At 42.6% G+C, this 23,050-nt stretch overlaps 1 protein-coding gene across 1 annotated transcript in view; it reads right to left on the bottom strand.

Annotated features, from left to right (window-relative positions):
• Positions 1–23,050, bottom strand: part of zfpm1 (zinc finger protein, FOG family member 1) — a 112,034-nt gene that overhangs the window by 7,938 nt on the left and 81,046 nt on the right. The window contains exons 4-8 of the mRNA XM_008412557.3: positions 18,501–18,619; positions 2,146–2,248; positions 1,835–2,071; positions 690–923; positions 368–610 (exon numbers count right to left, since the gene is read on the bottom strand). Coding sequence (XP_008410779.1) covers positions 368–610; positions 690–923; positions 1,835–2,071; positions 2,146–2,248; positions 18,501–18,619 — 936 coding nt within the window. The remainder of the gene's footprint in view (positions 1–367; positions 611–689; positions 924–1,834; positions 2,072–2,145; positions 2,249–18,500; positions 18,620–23,050) is intronic.

The raw sequence follows: 23,050 nt of genomic DNA, 5'->3' as shown, positions 1-23,050 counted from the left end.
TTAATGATATTGCGAGAGCAACGTCAGGGTTTCCCCAACAAAACTTGCTCAACCGGGTGGTAGGGATTCCAAACCAGTCCGCCAGCAACCCATTACGTTTTTATGTTAAAAAAATGTTCAAAGTTGACAGGAAATGGGTGCTTACCCCCTCCCAGTTCAATGAATCCTTTGTAAAACTAGCTTATATCTTTACTGTCACCGTTACTGGTGTCTAAAAACCCTATTTAACATAATCAGTGTTTACCCTGCTGGGGAGGCAAGAAAAGTAACTGAGCCTATGATAAAGTATTTATTCCATATTATCAGAGATTGTAAAGATTTTGCACACATTTGTAATGGAAACTCGGCTACTGATATTTGGACGTACCGGTGGAGAGGGGCAGTTTAGGAAGGCCTGGTCCTGGAGAGTAGACCTCACTGCGAGATCCCGGCTGGCACACCATGTGGCTGGTGACCAGGTGGCTGTAGAGGATGTCCCTCGTGGTGGAGACGAAGCCGCAGCCGTGACAGACGCCGTTTAGTGTGTCTGTGTGGACCTTAAGGTGGCGCTCACAGTTTGCTTTAGTGGTGAAGGCTGAAAGGCAGATGAGACAAACGAACGGACGCTCACCTGAGGAAAGAGACGGTGAAGGGAAAGTTAACCGCGTCCAACCGACCCGCCCACCCCACACGTCAAAGACGTCTCTCACCACTGTGTGTGCGCATGTGGATCTCCAGAGAGCTGGCGCTGGGGCAGCTTTTGTTGCACTGTGGGAACGGGCAGATGCGCTCGTTGGGGTACGACTCTTTGGGCTTGTCCTGCGGGGGCGAAGAGGCCGCAGCCGGCTGCTTCTGCCGGCTGGCGCAGTAGTACATGAGGTGGGCCTGCAGGTTCCGCTCACTGCGGTACCAGATCCCACAGTCTTTGCACGGAAAAATATCCTCTGTTGACCAAGAAAAACAGAAATTCAGAGGGAGAAGGAGCCGTGATTCAACTTTATTGATACTCTATAAATCCAAACCTTAACAAAGGACAATGATGCATGATTGCTACAGACATTAATCATGTTCTATTATGTATTTTCAATCACCTATAATGACTTCCTACAGTGTAAAACTGCATGAAGTGTCTCGTCTGTAAGTTTGTTAGAAAAGAAGCGTCTATTTCCTCCAGAGTTACACTGACATCTAGTGGCCATATTGAGCATTACAACATACAATGACAAATCTTTAAGACCGAAGTGAAAAACTGAAGCACTCAGCATCTGGAAATGTGAGTCAAATGTTTTCTATTCAATGATGAAAAGTCTGTTAAAGTAAAGAGTTTCATTTATGAGGACAAAAACAATATTTTTACTTTCAGACGTTCTGCGTTGCTTTGCTGACATGATCATTTGCTCCAGTCTGTTGTAGTAGTATTTATTATTATTATTATTATTATTTATTATAGGTAAAGCTCTTTGTATTTTTGAGTTACCAACATAAAACTAAAACATGTTTGTATATTTAATACAAATATAAAGGTTTAGAAACGACTGAAGAACATTTGACAAAAATAGAAAAAGTTAGGTTGAAAACTGGACACATCCATCTTCATCCAACCATTTTCATCCATCCATCTTCATCCATCCATACATATTTTTTATTCATCCAAAAAAAGCCAGAACCAAGAAAAACTCCTGCAAGTTTGGAAAAAATTATTGATCCATGTTACTTTAAAATATATTTTTTAAAGTATTTCTAAAGTTTCTGAATGATTAAAACTTTTTTGAGGATCTTCTAGCTCATATTCTTATCAGTTTAATCTCCATCTAACTTTAAATACTGCCTCAGCAGGTAGTGAGGCGGTACTCACTGTTGACCACGGCGGTCGCCAAGATGGCCGCCATGCCGGCCTGCTGGGGAAGCAGCTGGATGTCGGAGCGCAGCGCCGCCGGGTACAGAGGCTCCTCCTTCACCGCCGGCTGCAGTGGAGGGGACAGCTGGGCCGCCAAGGAGGAGGAGGAAGAGGAAGGCGGAGGCGGCGACAGAGAAGCTAGGAGCTTTCCACCGGCCATGACCTCTCTGGTGACCTTACAGAACAGCTCCTCACCTGGAAGCAATCAGATTTACACTCAGACTGACGGCCTGACGGAGCTCTCCGGAGGCAGACGGAGCAGCGCTCACCTCGGCTGTAGATGCTGCAGTTGGCAGCCGAAGGGTCAGAGGTCAGAGGAAGGCGGTTAATCCAGCAGTCCGCCTGTTCACAGAGCAGAGTCGGCGCCGAGTTCTGCACAAAAACAACAAAAACACGGTTCAAACATCCAGAAAAACTCCAAAGTTTTCAATGAGATCGAACTGAAATATTCATATTCCCACGTCTGATACGATAACAAATGTTCCTGGACGATAAATTGTCCCATAATAAATGATAATATTGTTGTTTTGAGACTATTTTCAAGTAATTTAATAATGACACAATATTTATTTTAAAATTGACTAAATTAACATGAGTAAAGGTTTGGATCTGGACACCTTAGAGGAGAAATGGCGCCCCCTACTGGTGTAAAACTAATTTCACATCTGAAGCTGTGAGAATTACAGGAGAGAAAAAGAGACAAAATAAAGCAATAAACAGAAACAATTCCAGAAAATTCACCACCAGCTTTTAACTCATAAGATTAACTTTCTGTTTGATTTTCCATCTTTTAATTTCTACTATCTGAACAACGGATCGGTTCTTTCTTCTCCTTCAAATCCAAAGTTTATCCAAAACCTTAAATCGTCAATTAGTATCAAAAAGAATATAAAAAAATACATGAATGAATAAATAAAGGCAGGGAGGTGAAAATGAATCAAGGAATGGTAGAAACATTGGTAAAGGAGTAAAATAAAGAATAAACGTAAAAGTTAAGATGAGAATAAAGATGGAAATAAAAGCTGTAAAGAAGGAATACATTCAGGACTAAAAGTCGGGAAAAGGAAAGAAATAAAAGGAGGAATGTTGGAAATAAGGCAGCAAATGCAGGAATTAAAGCAAAACTAAATATGGAAATCAGGGCAAGACTTAAAATAAATGGAGGAATGAAGGAATAAATGTGGCATTAAATGCAGAAATGAATGCAGGATTAACAGAATTAATCTGACAATGAAGGAAGTAAAATAAATAAATGGAAAAAAAAGTCTGTTGAAGTTTTTGTAATAATCTGAGAAAAAGTTGAATAAATACAACATCTAAACCAAATGTTACGTTGAAATAAAAACTAAAAACAGAATATTTTGAGTATTTTATGCTCATCTGATCATTTAATCCCATCAGACCCGATTCGTTTGATTGTGAATTATTTCAGAACCAAAGTGTGGCTGTACAAGTTTGAGGCCCTTTTCCAGATTTTTAAAATTAAAATAATACGCGTTGATTTGTTTCTTAGCAGGGAAAAAGAAAAATAATTCAAAATAAAATAATTTTGCATTTTTAACTGAAATAATTTCAGTAAAATGTGGCACCTTGGTGCTTTCAACTCGTTCATTTTGGCCCAAGTTAACACCTGAGCACAGATAGGAAATGCAGCAGGAGGCATCACTCTGTCTGTAAACGTGCACCTCGCTCAGCCTCTTAATGAACGCTGGGAATAATCAAACACAACTCCTTCCTTTGTATGTTTCAAGTGTCTCCGCTCTGCTTGAACTGGGCAGCTTTACAGCCTGCCGTCCTGCAGATTATCCCCGGCATTAACGACGCCGATCTGGGAACGAACAGCGGCCTTAAACTCCCTGAAAGAGCCGGCGGAGAGCCGCTGATGACGATTACGGTCAGAGAAGGAAATGAGCGCAGCTCTGGCCGGACAAAGAGGCAGAGAAAATAAAAAAAAGAGAGAGATAAAAGAAGGAGAGAGAGGATCTGATGAGGCGGCCATTCAGCCGGCGGCGTTAATAAGATCCAGAGCGGATACGCTCAACAAAGAGGCTGGACATGCAGATTCTGTGGAGGTATGAGGGGAGCACAAACACACTCCGATATCCTCCAGGTAAAAATCTGATCCAGAAATAACAATCAAATCAATGCAGCGAAACACAACACAATCGGGTTTTAAAATCTGTTCGATTCATCCTGGAACAAAACGCTAATAAAACCCAAACACACTTTCCTGGCAAACTCCCAGCTGCGAAGCGAACATTTCCCCGTTTACGAGCTCAGACTCACAAAACAAAACAAAAACACACAACCTGTTGATTCACAAACATTTACATATAATCTTACATTTACATTTAGACCAACTAATTAGCCGAGAAGTCAAGATTTCTTGTTGCAACTAACGATTAATCAGATAAAAAATTGCCACATTCTCCAGATTTTTCATTTAACCATTTTAGCCTTTTTTCTTCTTTTACAATACTAGAAATATATGAAATGCTTCTTTAAGTAAAAAACAAAACAAAACAAAACAACAAAAAACAAAACAAAAACATCTTATTGCTTAAAATGCAACAACTTTAGGGATCATTTGTGTTGTTCTTTCAGCAAGTGGCTTTTTTGAGTCTCCAGTTAATTAATTATAAAGTTTGTTTCCACTTTGTGACAGCAGCTCAATGTGGAGCTGCAGTACCGTCCTTTCGCCACCAGGAGGAGACATTCACACAGATTTGATCATAAACGGCACAGAAAGGTCAGAGTTGACGTCAAAGTTGAACATTCCCATTAAAAGGCTTGTTTTTTATAATATAAACAAATAATTTCAGTAAAAAAACTTTCTTCACATATAATCTGATAAAGTAAATCCTGTAAGGTTCAACTGAAGAAGGCATTTATTGCAGAAAAATGTAAAAAAGCTGTCATAATCTGGTTGCAAATCTACAATAAAATACCAATTCTTCTAAATATCAATCATAATTAAACAGAAAACTGAAGATTAGGATTAATTTTATATTTGAGCTTCACAATGACTCCAAACACACAACCAAACAACAAAAAATGACTTAAGGAGATACAAATTAAATAAAATTGTAAGTTTTGGTTGATGTAAATTGAATCCTGAGATTTCCTCAGATACAGACACATTTACAGAGAGAGAAAATCAAGATGCGAGATGTTGGCGAGTTAAAAATGTGACATAAAGTCAACCAGGTTGAGAGGAAATAGCTGCAGCGTAACATTTCAGGTGTAAATTAAGCTACAGAGTGAAAATGTTTCCATGCGTTTGTGGAAAATTGAACAAATCTGCTGTTTAAAGTGTTTCATGTTTCTGAACTCGCCACATTAAGGCTGAACAGAAACCCAACAGGGCTGCGACTGGCGATTATTTCCTCCACAAATCTCCAAAAGCAATGATTAAAACAATCCATTCCAAAGAAAACACTCGTTAACTTTGGCTCCATAAAGATTAAACAGATTTTTCTAATAATAAAAAATAATAATAATAGTAATTGGTTTATTAAATGTTGGAGCTTTAATTATCAGATTACCTCAGCAGGACGTGAAGCAGCATTTTAATTTGTTCTGACTGAAAATCAATTTCTGGCCTGATAAATAAATGAATATGTTCAATGTTCACTGATTGCTTGGCTCTGAAAGATTTTGATTTAAAAATGTTTTCTGACACAAACGTTCAGCAGCTGAGATCAAAGAGACGGAAAAAACAGAAACAATCTGAGATCTGAGAGGATTCAGTGAAAGAGAGATGGATGGATGGATGGATGGATGGATGGATGGATGGATGGATGGATGGATGGATGGATGGATGGATGGATGGATGGATGGATGGATGGATGGATGGATAGTTCGTTGGATGTTGGTTGGTTGGATGGATGGTTGGATGTTGGTTAGATGAATGGTTGGTTGGATGGATGGTTGGATGTTGGTTAGATGAATGGTTGGTTGGATGTATGGATGTTGGTTGGATGGATGATGGATGGATGGTTGGTTGGATGAATGGTTGGTTGGATGTATGGATGGATGGCTAGATGAATGGTTGATTGGATGGATGGTTGGATGTATGGATGGATGTTGGTTGGATGGATGAATGGATGTTGGTTAGATGAATGGTTGGATGGATGGTTGGTTGGATGGATGGATGTTGGTTGGTTGGATGGTTGGTTGGATGTTGGTTGGATGGCTGGTTGGATGTTGGTTGGATGGATGTTGGTTGGTTGGATGGTTGGTTGGCTGTTGGTTGGATGGCTGGTTGGATGTTGGTTGGATGGATGTTGGTTGGATGGATGTTGGATGGATGGTTGGTTGGATGTTGGTTGGATGGATGTTGGTTGGATGAATGGTTGGTTGGATGGATGGATGGTTGGTTGGATGTTGGTTGGATGGATGGTTGGATGTTGGTTGGTTGGATGGTTGGTTGGATGTTGGTTGGATGGCTGGTTGGATGTTGGTTGGATGGATGGTTGGTTGGCTGTTGGTTGGATGGCTGGTTGGATGTTGGTTGGATGGATGTTGGTTGGATGGATGTTGGATGGATGGTTGGTTGGATGTTGGTTGGATGGATGTTGGTTGGATGGATGAATGGATGTTGGTTAGATGAATGGTTGGATGGATGGTTGGTTGGATGGATGGATGTTGGTTGGTTGGATGGTTGGTTGGATGTTGGTTGGATGGATGAATGGATGTTGGTTAGATGAATGGTTGGATGGATGGTTGGTTGGATGGATGGATGTTGGTTGGTTGGATGGTTGGTTGGATGTTGGTTGGATGGCTGGTTGGATGTTGGTTGGATGGATGGTTGGTTGGCTGTTGGTTGGATGGCTGGTTGGATGTTGGTTGGATGGATGTTGGTTGGATGGATGTTGGATGGATGGTTGGTTGGATGTTGGTTGGATGGATGTTGGTTGGATGAATGGTTGGTTGGATGGATGGATGGTTGGATGTTGGATGGATGGATGGTTGGTTGGATGTTGGTTGGATGGATGGTTGGATGTTGGTTGGATGGATGGATGCTGGTTGGATGTTGGTTTGTTGGCTGGTTGGTTGTTGTTTGGATGGATGGTTGGTTGGCTGTTGGTTGGATGGCTGGTTGGATGTTGGTTGGATGGATGTTGGTTGGATGGATGTTGGATGGATGGTTGGTTGGATGTTGGTTGGATGGATGTTGGTTGGATGGATGAATGGATGTTGGTTAGATGAATGGTTGGATGGATGGTTGGTTGGATGGATGGATGTTGGTTGGTTGGATGGTTGGTTGGATGTTGGTTGGATGGATGAATGGATGTTGGTTAGATGAATGGTTGGATGGATGGTTGGTTGGATGGATGGATGTTGGTTGGTTGGATGGTTGGTTGGATGTTGGTTGGATGGCTGGTTGGATGTTGGTTGGATGGATGGTTGGTTGGCTGTTGGTTGGATGGCTGGTTGGATGTTGGTTGGATGGATGTTGGTTGGATGGATGTTGGATGGATGGTTGGTTGGATGTTGGTTGGATGGATGTTGGTTGGATGAATGGTTGGTTGGATGGATGGATGGTTGGATGTTGGATGGATGGATGGTTGGTTGGATGTTGGTTGGATGGATGGTTGGATGTTGGTTGGATGGATGGATGCTGGTTGGATGTTGGTTGGATGGTCCCCCATGCTGCTGCTGCTGAATCTGGTTTCTTCCATTAATTTACCCTCTTTAGTGCTGAATTTTCTGTGAACCTGTGAACTTCAGGAAGTTGTTTTCATCTCCAGGCTGTCGCTGTTGTTCAGTTTCCCTCCTTGAGGCAAAGCCTGAGGAGCCGAGCCGATCCTGGTACCAGCGGCCTGGGGTGAGAGCCGGGATCGGATCAGAACCAGGCTGGAATAAATCCTCTGCTTGATGCTTCCAGCCTCAATCAGCTGCTAACACTCCACACATTTTTCCACGCATTCCCTGATTCACGGCTCCCCGTCATCACCAGGCGGACCTGAGGTGGAGCCGGCGGTGGCGGGAAAAGGACATCCGGGAGGGAGCCAGAGCGTCCGCCATGGCAGAGCGCGGATCGTGTTTCAGGGAAGATGCAGCGCAGATGTGGAGATACGGCTGCTTTTGTTTTAATTTGAAACCCAACGCTGGAGCCGTCTGAGCTCTAAGTACCGCTAACTCAGACTAATTCATCACGGCCGCAGCTCCGGAATGCTCCAAGAGAGAAAACCCCGAAACATCACGTCCGATCGTCTAAACTGCTCTCCAAATGGTCAAACTGGTCCTGATACCAATCCAACTGGTCCTGATGTCAATCAAACTGGTCGTGATGCCAATCAAACTGGTCCTGATGTCAATCAAACTGGTCCTGATACCAATCAAACTGGTCCCGATGCCAATCAAACTGGTCCTGATGTCAATCAAACTGGTCCTGATACCAATCAAACTGGTCCCGATACCAATCAAACTGGTCCCGATACCAATCAAACTGGTCCCGATACCAATCAAACTGGTCCTGATACCAATCAAATTGGTCCTGATGCCAATCAAACTGGTCCTGATACCAATCAAACTGGTCCTGATACCAATCAAACTGGTCTTGATACCAATCAAACTGGTCCTGATGCCAATCAAACTGGTCCTGATGCCAATCAAACTGGTCCTGATGCCAATCAAACTGGTCCTGATGCCAATCAAACTGGTCCTGATGCCAATCAAACTGGTCCTGATCAGTTGCTGCTGAAAAGGTTAATCAGATTTTTGGCTCCTTCAAAAGAAAAACACAAAATTTCACCAAATGTTTTTGCTCCAGTTTCACATTTTCCGACGTTTTCATAGTTTTTTTTTTTCTTGGCAAATTTCTTGACTTCTCAAACTCCGAAAACAGAGATTTTTTGTCAAAAAAACTTCTGAAATATCCCAAAAAAAAATATAATTCTAGCTTTTCAGACTCAGAAATTTATTTGGGTTTTTCCAGGAAAATATCAGATTTTTTTGGCGGAAATATTTTTTCTATCTGCAGATGACTCTAATACTGTAATACACCACAGAACTTTAATACACCTGGCATCTTGTTTTCAGGCAGTAATTCCACAATATTGATGAAAAAGTACTGATTACACTGGCAAATTATTTCACTTATAACATGGAAAAATGTTTTTTCTTGGTGGAAAGATTGAATTATCTGGTAATAAAGTCATAAAATATTATCTGATAATAAAATGTTCTCTAAAACCAGACAATCTGAGGCCTCTTTTACGCTAAACGAGTAAAAATGAACCTAGAAGTTGATGTTTCTTTACATATTTTGAAGCGTTTTCTGTGTTTGTGGGGGTTAACGCTCTTTGGGATGGAAAAGTTCATTTGTTCTATCAACTGAACCTGAAACACTTGGTCAGGTTTTGAGTTTTTGCAGTGTTCTCCGCCACCTGAACCATCCGTTGGCTCTCCATCTATCAGCTGGATGTCTCCCCCCCGGCGGAGCTTCATCTTGGTTGAGAGCGCCGCCTTAAGCCCCCATCAGCCAGTGGAGAGTCTTTGAGCCGCAGTCTAAGCCCCGCGCCCGGACCCCGGTCCCCTCATGAATATTAACGAGCCCCGAGCCCCGGCTTTAATCTGGCTGATCCCCCGCACTGCTGCCGCCGCCACGATAGCGAATCTAATTATTTGGTCTGATATTAACCACCCTCCTCCTCTTCCTCCCTGCACGCTGTGCTGCTGCTGCACAAACACACAGCGGCTGAACTCCAGAGCTACCTTCTTCCCCTCAACTCGCGTCACGTATAACAATCACCCCCCAGTGCAGCCTGCAACGCCCTCTCCTTATCGGACTGGAAAACGCCCTCCTCCTTCCAGATAAAACCTGAATGCAAATGATGGCAGCTGATTTTTCATTTTCTCCCTCCGTTCGCCTCATTCAGCGACGGGATGAACCGTCGCTGATGGTGACGACGACGAGGAGGAAAAACACAAAATCTCACCAAGTATTTTTGGTCTGGTTTCTTTCTAAAAGACTAAATTAACTTTTCAGAAAGATAGGAGTTTATTTTAAGAAAATAATTCCTTAATATTGATTAAAAAGTTAACTTATAAAGAAAATAATCTGCCAGTGGAACCAGAACTTTTCATCAATATTAAGACATTACAGAAACAAGACTATATTCTTGCAGAAAAGTTACTTGTAAGTTAGTTTTGTTTTATTTCAGGAACACTAACATATTTACACTAAGACAAAGGTGTATTTATTGTCTCTGTAGATAGAAAAAACAAGGAAATGTTTGCTGAAAACTCAGACATTTTCTAGGATATTTCTGAGTTTCAAAAGTCAAAAATTACTGTAAAAAATCTCCGAAATTTTAAGATTAATCATGGAACTTTTCTACAGAGAAAAGTCAAAAAGCTTCGACTTTGAACCTCGGAAAATGTTAAATTTGGAACATTTTTGACTTTTTTCTAGCAAATTTTTGTCTTTTCAAATTCAGGAATTAACATGGGAAAAATTGCTATAAGTGAAATAATCTGACAGTTGAACTAGTACTTCATCATCAATATTAAAGAACTATTGATTTAAAACCAGCTGCTACGTCCTGCTGAACAGTTAAAGTTAATTTAGCCTTATTTGACATTTGCACTAGAAACTGGACCAGAAATACGTAGTCAGACTTTGTGTTTTTGCAGTGAACTTTGTGAGGGCTGAGCAGATTAAGACTTCTCGCTAGCAGCTGTCAACGGCTGCAGTGGGAAATAAGAGATGTTTGTTTATGCAAATCACCGAACACATCTGTCTCACTGCTGCAAACCGTCTAACATGGTTTACTGCGGGACGACCTGCAGGTCACTGCATGTAAAACATGCAGGTCAATGATCTATGAGAAGACAGCTGGACTCTCAACAGTGAAGTTTGTAACGCAAACGCGGCTGCTTTCTAATGCAACTTTAAAACAAATGCAGGTTTTCTCATCTGAATCACTCAAGAGTTCACACCATGAATTCACTCCAGCCCTGTTTAGTCCGCTTTAATCAAACGTTCATTTATCTAGAACGTCTGGTTCGGTTGTGGACGTGTGAACGAATTAAAAAAGCGAACTCTGATCCGCCTGCAAACTTCTGTCTCGGTTCGGTTGAAATGAACTTTGCTCCGGTTCGAAGCTGTCTAACAGGAAGCAAACTATAGAGCAGGGAATTCTGGGTAAATACAACCAAAACAAACACGTTAGCTTAGCCTTTAGCTCACCTTTTTTTGCCAGGACAAAAGAGAAACTTTACGAACACTAAAATCTGACGCCACGTCAGATTTTCTGGGCGTTGCGCTCAGTGTCTTTTTCAGATGTTTTTGTGTTGTTTCCTTCTGTGGTTCTCAGTGCAGCGCCCCCACAGGCGACGAGGGGAACAGGTTTTTCAAAGAGTTTGGATTGTTTGTGAACCACAGCACTGAAAATTTAACAAATGTTGCAACTTTGGTCCCCGATTGAACAGAATCTACCAGACTGTCAGGTGGGAAAAACATGCTAAAACTATCGTGAGCTGAAAGCCTGAACACAGTGGAAAAGCTGTAGAATCATAAATATGAAAAGACTCTCATGGGAATGATCTCCTTGGCTTCACTCTGAGCTTCAGGTCGCTTCATTCACTTCAAACTGTGGGGCAATATGAAGCAACGCAGGTCAGTGAGGAGTCAGAAAAATAAGACATCTGATCCACCTGTGCCAGCTTTCAGATTTCTCACAGCTCGTTCCAGAAGTGCAGAGTTTTGCCCCCTCCTCTCCTGAATTAAACTGACCTGGTTGGAATTTAATAAGCCGCTCCGCTGACCTTTTCAACCATCTTTCATTCATTCACTCATTCCATCGTCCAGCTCATCCTCTTCCTCCCTTCTCCTCTTTCACGGCCTTCCTCTTCTCCGTGCATCTCTTTTCTTTCTTAATCTTTGATTCGCTTCCTCTCGCCAACTCTCATTCCATCATCCCATCTCTCCCTCCATGTCTCTTATTCTATCTGTACAGGAAATGGCTTTCTTTCCCCCGCAGTCCGGCGGGTTGGAGGGCTGCACTCACTGTCCCAAACAAAGAGGTCACTGTGTGAATCCTCCAAAAACACAAAGGAGAAAAGGAAGGCAGATTAACATCTGAAACCTACTCTCATCCGCTTCGCCGATACAAACACACTTTTTACCTCCGTCACACACACAGCATCTCTCTGCACTGCAAAAACACAAAATATTACCAAGTATTTATATCTAGTTTCTTGTGCAAATATTTTACTATACTATATAGTTTTGTCTTATACTTGAAATGAGACAAAACTAACCTTTTTATTAATTTTTTTTTTTAGAAATTTTCTTGCCTTTCAAGGAAATTTATAGAACATTTCAGAATTTTTTGGTGGAAATGTAATTATTTTTTACCTGTAATGCCCCTAACACACCAGCATAGTCGTGTGAATACTTCACTATACTTGAAATAAGTCAAGCAACTTTTCAGCAAGATATAGTAGCTTGTTTTAAGTTAATAATTCCTTAATATTAATGAAAACATCCTTGTTCCAATGGCAGATTATTTCACTTATAACATGGGAAAATATTGTTATTACTGAAATAATCAGCAAGTGAAACTTTTTCAGCAACATTAAATAACTATTGAGTTAAAACAAGCGCCTATATCTCGCTGAAAGGTTACTTGTAAATGAGTTTTGTCTAATTTTAAGTGTACTAAGATGTTTGCACTAGAAACTAGACTAAAATACTTGGTACTACTTTGTGTTTTTGCAGTGTGACATTTGCTACGCTCTCACCTCCCCTGGCAGTTCAGTTTGGGGTGAATTAGAGCAGCTTTATTCCCCCGCCGGTTGCACATCTGTGCACCTCAGAGAAGAAGAAAAGATGGAGCCGGGTTGATGAGCTGCATGCAAATGACATGTAAAAGTATAAAACTGCGATACTTAAAACGGGGGCTGAGATAAGAGATTTGAAAATGAGGCACTCTTGGAAAGCGGGCTCCTGAACTGCCGGAGATGAAGCTCAGAGATACGACGGATAGAGGTTTTCCCTCTACTTCCACCTCCTCCTCTTCGTCCTCCTCCTCCTCTTCCTCCGCCCTGCAGGAGCTGCTGCAGATGACAGCCAGATGCAGATAGCAGCCAGTCACTGCAGCTGAGTGATGAGCACCTCCTCTTCTGTGTTTCTCCTCTTCCCATCACATTTTTCTTTTCCTCTGCCAGGTTTGGCTTCTGTTAATGAACCTTCTTCTCCTCTCCCGGGTTTCACTCCATCAGAGTTTTATCTTTTTTTTCCTGTTTCTATCAGGGAGATGAGATTCTCTGGACTGGTGGGATGAACCATCAAAACACAAAATCTGACCAAGTAGTTTTGGGCTAGTTTCTAGTGTAAATAACTTATTACACTTTAAATAAGACAAAACTAACTTACAAGTAACTTTTCAGCAAGATACAAGTGAAAATTAATTTTAATATTATACACTGTAATGAGAAAGTTTCCACTCGCAGATTATTTCACTTATAACATGGGAAAAACTTTTGTTATAAGTGAAATAACCTGACAGTGGATCTGGTACTTTAATGAACATTAATGAATTATTGACTTAAAACAAACTCGTATTTCTTGCTGAAAAACGTTTCTTTATTAACCAGACTTGGTAAGATTTTGTGTTTTTACAGTGAGGCTCTGGATCTACAGGTTGAACACTGCAAAAACACAAAATAATACCAAGTATTTTTGGTTTAGTTTCTTGTGTAAATATCTTTGTACACTTCTAATGAGACAAAACTAACTCATAAGTAACTTTTCAGGAAGAAATAGTAGCTTGTTTTAAGTCAATAATACCGTATTGCTGATAAAAAATATAGTAATTGATTATTTCACTTATAGCATTGCAAAAATTATCTCGTATTTAGTGAAATAATCTGCCAGTGAAACTAGTACTTTTTAAATAAATGTTAAATTATTACTGACTGAAAACAAGCTACTATTTCTTGCTGAAAATTTACGTGTAAGGATTAAAAGTGTACTAAGATATTTGCACCAGAAATTAAACCAAAAACACTTGGTAAGATTTTGTGTTTTTTCAGTGTAGCAAAGTACAACTTCTTTCATGTACCTGTACTTAAATAGATTTAATAATAGGTACTTTCAACTTTTATTACAGCACATTTTACATAAAGCAGCTATAAACAAATTGCCCTTCAGACATTATTATAAATCAGAAAGGAAATAACTGAGCTCATTTTAATTTATCATGTGATTAATCGATTAATTGATTAACTGTGACACGTTTGTACAGTTTTATCTTAGTTGCTGCTCTGAGTGTGCTGTTCTTTCAGCAAATTGACTTTTAAAAAAAAAATCTGTATACTGATTAATCGATTGCTTTGTTAGTTGAAAATCATTTCAATGACTGATTAATCACGATTAATTCAATTAATTGTTTCAGTAATATTCAGAAATAACCTTCCATCCCTTCCCAGATTGATAAACAGCAACAGTTGCTTCTCTAAGGACATTTCTGATGTTTTTCCAACCTGCAGAAAGCTGCCAAAACTTCCCAATGAACCAGATCAGCTTTGGGATAATAATGTCACTCTTGAATCTGTTGAGTGATTTTAGAAGCTTTTTTGGTTATTTCCCAACACACAAAACCCTAGAATATGTTTTTCCCGCTCACAATTTCACTACAAAGTCTTTCTCCAGCACTCCAGATCCCCTTTAATGTTCCTCTTGTTGACGTTCTTCTGGGGGGCATCGCAGAAGGTGCTTCAGCGCTCACCGTAATCATCGATTTGTCATCTTCTGAAGGAGCACCGTTTTAATTAACATTCTAATTTGATGGGCGGAGGAACGAGGGAAACAGAGAGGCAGAGAAACACTGTTGATGAGTCCAGATAAACTCGAAAGATCAGGATCAGGATGTAAACAAACCGACTCGGAGTTGGTGAGGAAAGAAGAGGAGGAGAAGGAGGAGGAGGAGGAGGAGACGACGATCACCTTCACTCGTCCTTCCGGGGAGGGGGAAGTGGAGGAATCGACGAGGAGAAGAGACTAACCAAAAAGTGTTTGAAAAGCCGTGGGTGGCGCGCCTTATCGCCCCAGTTCTCCTGGAGAGATTATTGGGGGATTAGTGCGAACGCTTGTTTCTAAAACATGATGAAAAGACGTTCGGTGCGTGATAACGCTTTGAACTCCACTACTCCGCTCCTTCTAGGATCGAGCCTTCAGGCCGCCTTTCCACGAAAGACAGGATAGGGGTGGGGTGAGCTGCCGGCTGCAGAACAATGCAGAGATGTCGCTCCTTTTGTCAGCCTGGACATCAGTCCGACAGATGCAACAAACTCCAGATTAGACAATCCCCCCACTTTCAAGAACGTCTTTCATCTAAGCTCAAAATTTCAAACGATCCTCAAACTTCAGGCCAATCACGCGCAGCCGCATTATCAGTTAATTACAGCGGGATCCAATCAGAGGGAGAGCAGATATAATATCAGATTTGTTGCGAGCGATCCAATCGGAGGAGCAGCTGCTTGACGCCGGGTTGCCATGGGAGGCTCTCTGACGAGGACCTGGCGGTTCACTGAACCAAAGACCGGGAGGAATCAGCAGCCAGCCGATCAGTCCATCAGTAAACATCATTATACCCTGTTCTAAAGTCCAACAGCCATATCAGCCAGAATATATTTAAATAGATAAATGGTTTTACGCCTCTTTCTCAAGAGATGCAAATGGCAGGATTTCCATATGACACAGGCCAGTTAACACGGAGCTAATCTAATGAAGGAGATCTGACAGAGGGAGAGCGCGGCGGCCGGATCTCATCTGCCGCCAACACACGATCAAAAGGAAACTCCTCATTGGTCCAAATCGACCGCTCTGCGGAGGGTCTGCTGGGATCAATGGGAGCCAACAGGCCGCCGCGGCGGGGAACAGGACCAGGACGGGCTGCTGAGGCTGAACGCCGGCGGTTACAGGTGGCAGGTTTCCACCCATGTTGGAGCTAAATTCACGCCAAATCCATTTCCAGGATTAGAGGACTAATGTCTCAGCAAGATCTAGAGAAACTCAACCATGCATTTATCTTTAGTCGCATTGATTACTGCAAAATCAATAATCCTCCAGCTGCTGCTGATCCAGAACGCTGCTGCTGATGTTCTGACTAAAACCAGGAAGATGGAGACATCTCCCGGTTCTAAAGTCCTTCCACTGGATGAGATGGCCTTCCTCGAGTTAGCAACAAATCCAGGAGCTCCCTCATTTGGAGGAATTGGTGTTGATCTGTAAAACCTCACCTCTGCATTTTTTTGTACAAAATTATTCTCAGATAAAGACATTTTAGCTTGTTAAGGGCCTCTTGTCACTTTAAATCCCCCTGCTGGGGGACACGACCCCAAACTCCACGTTTACACCCACAAATGAAAATGGCTGCAGACAGAAGCGCAATTATACAACTGTACATCTTTGAAAAGCAGAAGTGGAACCTCCTACGCAACCAACAAGAACGCAACAAGTGGTTTCTGGATGGCAAGTCAACAACAGAACACTTGACCTTTCCTGCAGCTGTAAAACCAGCTGACTAATCATACTGGAGCTCAGCTTGGGTTGCTAGGTAACCTGGCAGAACTCTGATGTGGTTGCTAGGTAACGGAGCAGTGCCTGTTGAATGTCACTGGGTTTTTTAAACCGCTACATTTCCGGATACAAAAATCTTTAATTTATTGCCATTTTCTAAGCGCTTGGGCCATTTTTTTAAAAAGCAGTTTAGATCCAAATGGAAGAGTAAAAACATTCAAAATGTGAATTTTGCACAACTGATCCCCTTTAAAGAGACAGACTGTGCCGTCGTATTTTGTGAGATTATTTCCATCAGCTGCATTTTTGGGGACAAAAAAATAAAATAAATCTGCCCTTTCAATTAAGGAATCGAAGAGATGGTTCATCCCAAAACACATAGATGAGTCGGCCCTGACCCCGGCTGACCCCAGAGGGAGGGGACGGGGAGGACATGGAGTGACAGTGGGGAGAAACACAGGAGGAATGTGAGATTACAGCCACTATCTCCTGCAGATACCGAAAGCTCCTTCAGCGCAAGGATGGGAGAGCGAAAATGGTTCTTAACAGTCAGGATGGGACGCTTTCCATGTGAATAAAAACGCTTGAACAGACAGAAAAAGGAGGAGAGGAAGGGAAGAACAAAAGGTGATGGGTTAGAAACTCACACACACACACACACACACACACACACACACACACACACACACACACACACACACACTGATCTATCTGTACACTCAGAGGCGCACTGATAATAAATGAAATCTTAGAAATGAGAGCCTATCAAGCAGGAATCAATCACTGGGGTTTGTTGTCCAGGAGGATGGCGCCACGAGGAGATAAAAGACAGGCGGACGTCTGGGGAGGAGGCTGCAACGGGAGGAGGGCCGGGATAACATCAGCCTGGTTCTGGACTGGTCGGGATCTGGACTTCCCGGTCAGACTTAAAACCGAGCCGAAAGGAAAGAGCGCGGGATCACCGGGAAGAATCTGGCGAGGAGCGAAGTGGCGTTCGTGCCTCGGTCCAGGAAGCCTCACCCGGCATCAGTATCACATGATTAGATGGACGCCGCATGATGCACGGAGTCAGGCTCTGATAGCGCTCCATCCGGTCCCACACGCTCTTCCCAAGGATCGCACACAAACGCCCGGCTTGTTTTCATTTCCAACGCTCTCACACGCTGACATGATACCGATGTTTACATTCACTGTCTCACTGCTGACCTCTGACCTCACCAGCAGAAGGTCTGCACAGACGGAAGATGCTGCACGCAGATGTTTTACGGGGCAAATGGACTTTAGAGACGAAGTACTACGAGAAAATAGTCAGAATATTACGAGAAAAAGTCGTAATATTATCAGAATAAAGTCGTACTACTGTAAGATGAAATATTACAGTAATAATACTACGAGAATAAACTCATAATGAAAGAATAAAGTTGTAATAATACATTTAAAACGTTGGAACACGACAACAAAGTTATAACAAAATAAGCAAAAAGTTGCAATAGTAGGATAATAATGTCGTAGTGATACAATAAAGTCTTAATCTCACCAGAATAAAGTTGTAGCAATGCAAGAATAATCTTATGGCTTTATTCTTGAAAATCTACGGCTTTATTCTTGTGTTGTTACGACTTTTTTCTCGTATTATTATCTTGTATTATTCTGACTTACTGTGGTACGATTTTATTCTCTTAATATTACTCAATTTTCCATAAATTTTTTCATGCCATCCAGACATTTTTTATATATTTTTGCTTTAATCTGGTAATATTAAAACTTAATTCTTGCATCATTACACTTAACTCTTATATTATTATGACTTTATTTTTATTTTTCTCAGCCTTTGTTATTAGTTCAGATATTATTTATTTCTCAGTCAGAAGCACATTTCAGCAGCTGTGCTTTTTTAATGAGTAAGTCGAGGTTTATGTTAGTTGTTTCAGCGTTGGATAAATCAGAATTTGGAAATAATTTAGCATTTAATGGGGCGTCCTAACTTTTTTTAAGCTGCAGCTGTTCAGAAACAGCTTCTGCACATCTGGACCGGCAGCTGCAGTAAACCGCAGCGTGTTGGGTTCGCTCAGCAGAAGCAGCTCTCACCTCTGTGCTGCCGTCTGATTGGAGGATTCCTGGCACCGGGCCCCAGACGGTGTCGGGCTGCAGGTCTCTGACCGCCACCACGCCGCCGGCACCATCTTCATCGCTCAGCTGCAGCTCATCTGCGAAGAAGAGGAGAGGATGACATCAGTTTAACGTGTCAGTGTAATGGAGGGAGTTTAACTTTTAACGACCCGGATGGAAAAAAACGCAGCTGCAGCCGAACTCGACTCAAACTCTACAGAAGACGATTAGGACCGACATTCAGACTTTAAACTCAGAGGTTTTACTTTGTTTCCTCAGAAACTGTTTTTTTTTCTTCTCATAATTAATACTCTGTGTCAATCTATGTCAAATAAAAAACCAAATGTTCTGATGTGTATGTGAATCATGTTCTTAGTATGAAAATAATCACATAACTGTTGCTTCCTTGTTGCTGCACTGAAAGCCTGTCCCTAATTTACTTGCTAAATTTGAATTATACGACTAGATTTACCTGATGGTTCAAAAACAATTTAGTACAATTCTGATTTTGGGAAAAAAAAAGGTCATATTTCTGAGACTAAAGTCAACATTTTGTGAGAAAGTTAGAATTCTAATAATAAAGTCAGAATTCTGAGCTTACAGACAAAGTTCTGAGAAAAAAAGTCAAAATTTACAGTAAAAATTTAGAATTCTCAGTTTAAAGTCAGAATTTTGAGAAAAAGTTAGAATTGCACTATTAGTCTGAGAAAAATGTCAAAACCTGGAGGGAAAAAAGTCTGAATTATTGGAGAAAATTCAAATTCTGAGTTTACAGTCAAGATTCTGATATTAAATCCAGAATCTTTGTGAAATTATTTTCTGCGGCCCTAATCCTCTTCCTCCTCCGGAGAAGCCGACCCGAACCCCCTGAAGGCAGCGGCGGTGCTGCCGATGTCCTGCCAGCAGGGGGCGTCTGACCCCAGCAGGGCCTGCTCTTTCTGTCCCACCGGCTCAAACTGGGGGGAGAAACTTCCCGTCCACTTCCTCAAAGTGAAAAGATAAGCGCAGACGAATGGCGGTGACGGCTGCGGTCGGAGCCTGCTGCAGCCCAGATAGAGCCGGTGGGCCCGGCGGACCCATCCATCCAGACTCAGCCCACGGCCCGAGTTTGGGAAAAAGAATCATAGACAACTTTAATGATCTATTTATTTAGGTCATTTTTAACCTTTCCATCCAGTAAACACACACACAGTTAATTGATTAATCATTAACTGGAGTATATAGACTCAAAAAAAAGAACGTTTGAGAAAACAACAACATATTCAGATTAGATATATTTACATAATTTAGCAAAACTGTTGCTTATTATATATATATATATATATATATATATATATATATATATATATATATATATATATATATATATTCTTGTATTTAAATAACTTTTCACTTTTAGCTTCATCTGATTCAAATTGCTGCCAGTCAACCCCATAAGCATTCACAACAGGCTATGCTATCTGTAGAGCAGCAATCAGCAATGGGAAGGGAAATGGGTGATTGACAGCGCTAAGACCCGCCTCCTGGCTCTGATTGGTTGTTTCTATTTAACTGGGAGGAGGCAGAAGAAACTGAGTCTCATAGTAAAGTCTCTTGACATGGTGACAGTTTCAGCAAACATGAAAAAAATATGTTTTATTTGGCTTTAAGTCACTCACCCCTGGTACCAAATCATAAAATTCTGAGGATAAATGAAGGAAGTGGGGAGCGTTTGGATGGGATTAACAGATTACTTGAGCAGCCTCTGGACCTGACCTCTTCATCTGATCAAAACAGAAACCAACCTGCCCCCCCCCACTCCTCCTCCTCCTCATCTCGCCTCTGCCGTTTCAGGGGGGGTCGGTCTAAAGTGGCGGGCCAGATAAGAGTGTTTGTCTAACACTCTCCATGTCAAAACACTCATCTATCTTCTCTGTATCTATCCCCAGCAGAGAACAACGGACAGACGCTGATAAAATGGCTTTCCCACAGCCCCCCGGGGGGGTCTGGTAGGCTGTGGGGGGGTTGTTGAGGCAACAGGAAAGAAGAAGACGTTAAGTTAATAAAACAGCCCTGAAAGTCAGAGAGAAGCTGAACACGTTGCCGTTTCTGTCGGAAACACTTTTGTGGTGAAAATCGCTCAGGAAGTGGTTTGTTCCTCCTGACTCGCAGTGACACAGGTGCCGCATTTTATGGAGCTGATGCTATCTGCGTTATCAGGATCGGCGCGTTTCAGAAGGAAACTCTGAGCTCGACTCAGACCGGACCTGGATGAGCGCGTCCAAAAGTCCGGCCTTACGTTCCGTCCGCTATCGTCTGACCGGGCCGCCGTCGGCCGCGCTGACCCCGCTTATCTCCGCACTCCATCAATGTCCAGTCCGCCTCCCTGCCATTGGCCAATCCTCGCCACATGGGACGCTTATCGGGCTGAGCGGCGCCTCTGACCCGCATTGTGAAACTTCATGAGGATCTGACCTCAGTAAAGAAACCCAGATATTAACCTAGAAGCAGTCCGACACCAGTCTGCTCCCGCCGTGACCCGTCAGGGAAGAGTCCAGGTCCACTGGAGCTTTTTAAACCATTATTTATTGAATTAAAGAGGAAGTAAAACTTTCAAAACCAGCTTGGCTCTATGTGGGAAAGTAACTTTGTGTTTTTAAGGTGTAGCTACTTACTAGCTCAGCAGCATCTTTTCTATAATAATCCAAAAAAGTACATTTTAACAGAAAAATGCTTAAATTTAGTAACTGCAAAGTAGAAAACGTAATTAAAAACTGCTGATTTTACAGCAAACGTTGGCTAAAAGTCAAACTGGACTGTGTTTACGTTTCTGTGACAACACCTGGAGAGCTTCTGAGTGAATTGTATCACCATGGTTACGGTTTAATGAACAAACAAAAGACAAGAGAGTCACTTTAGATGCAGACAGTGAAGCTGCTATCACTGCATTTCCACTAATGAGAACAGCTGGATAATCCCGGCAGGTTAGCAGCGTCCACTGAGGTAGCGGAGGCCTGAAACAATCCTAATCCCTGCTAATTACCCCCCCCGTCAGCCAGAGACCCTCTTAATGACCCCCATAACCTCCCCTTCACTTCCACACTCAGCATGTGAGGTAAAAACACACACACGACCCATTCCTGAACGCACAAGGCTTGTTATCACACACACACCCCCACGTCAGCGGCTACACACACACACACACACACACGCACACACACACACAAAGGCTTATCGATATGGACGCTTCGGCAGCCACTGGGGCGTCCAGGCCTCTTTGACGAGCCAACACAATAAAACAATCAGCCGTCATTAATGAAATGACTAACGCAATTAACCGAGGAGTGGCGGTGATGGGGGCTGGGGGATTAGGGAGGAGGTGGGGTGTCGAGGTGAAGGTGGCGGAGACCAGGATGAGGTTGTTACCGGATTCATGGATCAGCGCTGCTTTCTGACAGTTTAATTAATGCGCGCTGTCAACGTGAAATTAGACAAATCAAAGTTATTAGGAGGGAAGGAACGGAAACAGGAGAGAGTCCTGAGATATGGAGGAATGGAACGGGAAGGCCGGGGACAGAGGGAGATGGAGCGGGAAGGCTGGAGCGGGAAGGGCAGGGATGGAGAAGAGATGGAGCAGGAAGGCTGGAGCGGGAAGGGCAGGGACGGAGAAGAGATGGAGCGGGAAGGCTGGAGCGGGAAGGGCAGGGACGGAGAAGAGATGGAGCGGGAAGGCTGGGGACGGAGATGGTTCCACAGCAATCACAGGGAAATATGTTATGGACAAATACTGACAGAGAAAAGCTACAATAATTTATGATAATAGTAACGATTTACATTAAGAAACTGAATAAAACATTTTATGGACAGATGGATGGATGGATGGATGGATGGATGGAGGAATATATGGATGGACGGATGAACAAAGGTCAGAAAATCCAACACAATCTCAGAGGTCAGTGAATGCGACGTGGTATCAGAGGTCAGTGAATGCGACAGCGTCTCAGGGGTCAGTGAATGCGACCCCGTCTCAGAGGTCAGTGAATGCGACCCCGTCTCACAGGTCAGTGAATGCGACGGCGTCTCACAGGTCAGTGAATGCGACCCCGTCTCAGAGGTCAGTGAATGCGATGCCGTCTCAGAGGTCAGTGAATGCGACGGCGTCTCACAGGTCAGTGAATGCGATGCCGTCTCAGAGGTCAGTGAATGCGACGGCGTCTCACAGGTCAGTGAATGCGATGCCGTCTCAGAGGTCAGTGAATGCGACGGCGTCTCACAGGTCAGTGAATGCGATGCCGTCTCAGAGGTCAGTGAATGCGACGGCGTCTCACAGGTCAGTGAATGCGATGCCGTCTCAGAGGTCAGTGAATGCGACCCCGTCTCAGAGGTCAGTGAATGCGATGCCGTCTCAGAGGTCAGTGAATGCGACGGCGTCTCACAGGTCAGTGAATGCGACGGCGTCTCAGAGGTCAGTGAATGCGACGTGGTCTCAGCGTTCCTCCTGCAGGTAAACGCCGTCATCGTGGATTTGTTCTGTAAACTGTCCGGGACAC

Source organism: Poecilia reticulata, chromosome 6 (genome assembly GCF_904066995.2).
Source record: "Poecilia reticulata chromosome 6, P_reticulata-male-v2, whole genome shotgun sequence".
Classification (NCBI taxonomy): Eukaryota; Metazoa; Chordata; class Actinopteri; order Cyprinodontiformes; family Poeciliidae; genus Poecilia; species Poecilia reticulata.
The sequence above is the reverse complement of the archived record's forward strand: the minus strand, read 5'-3'. Positions and strand labels throughout refer to the sequence as shown.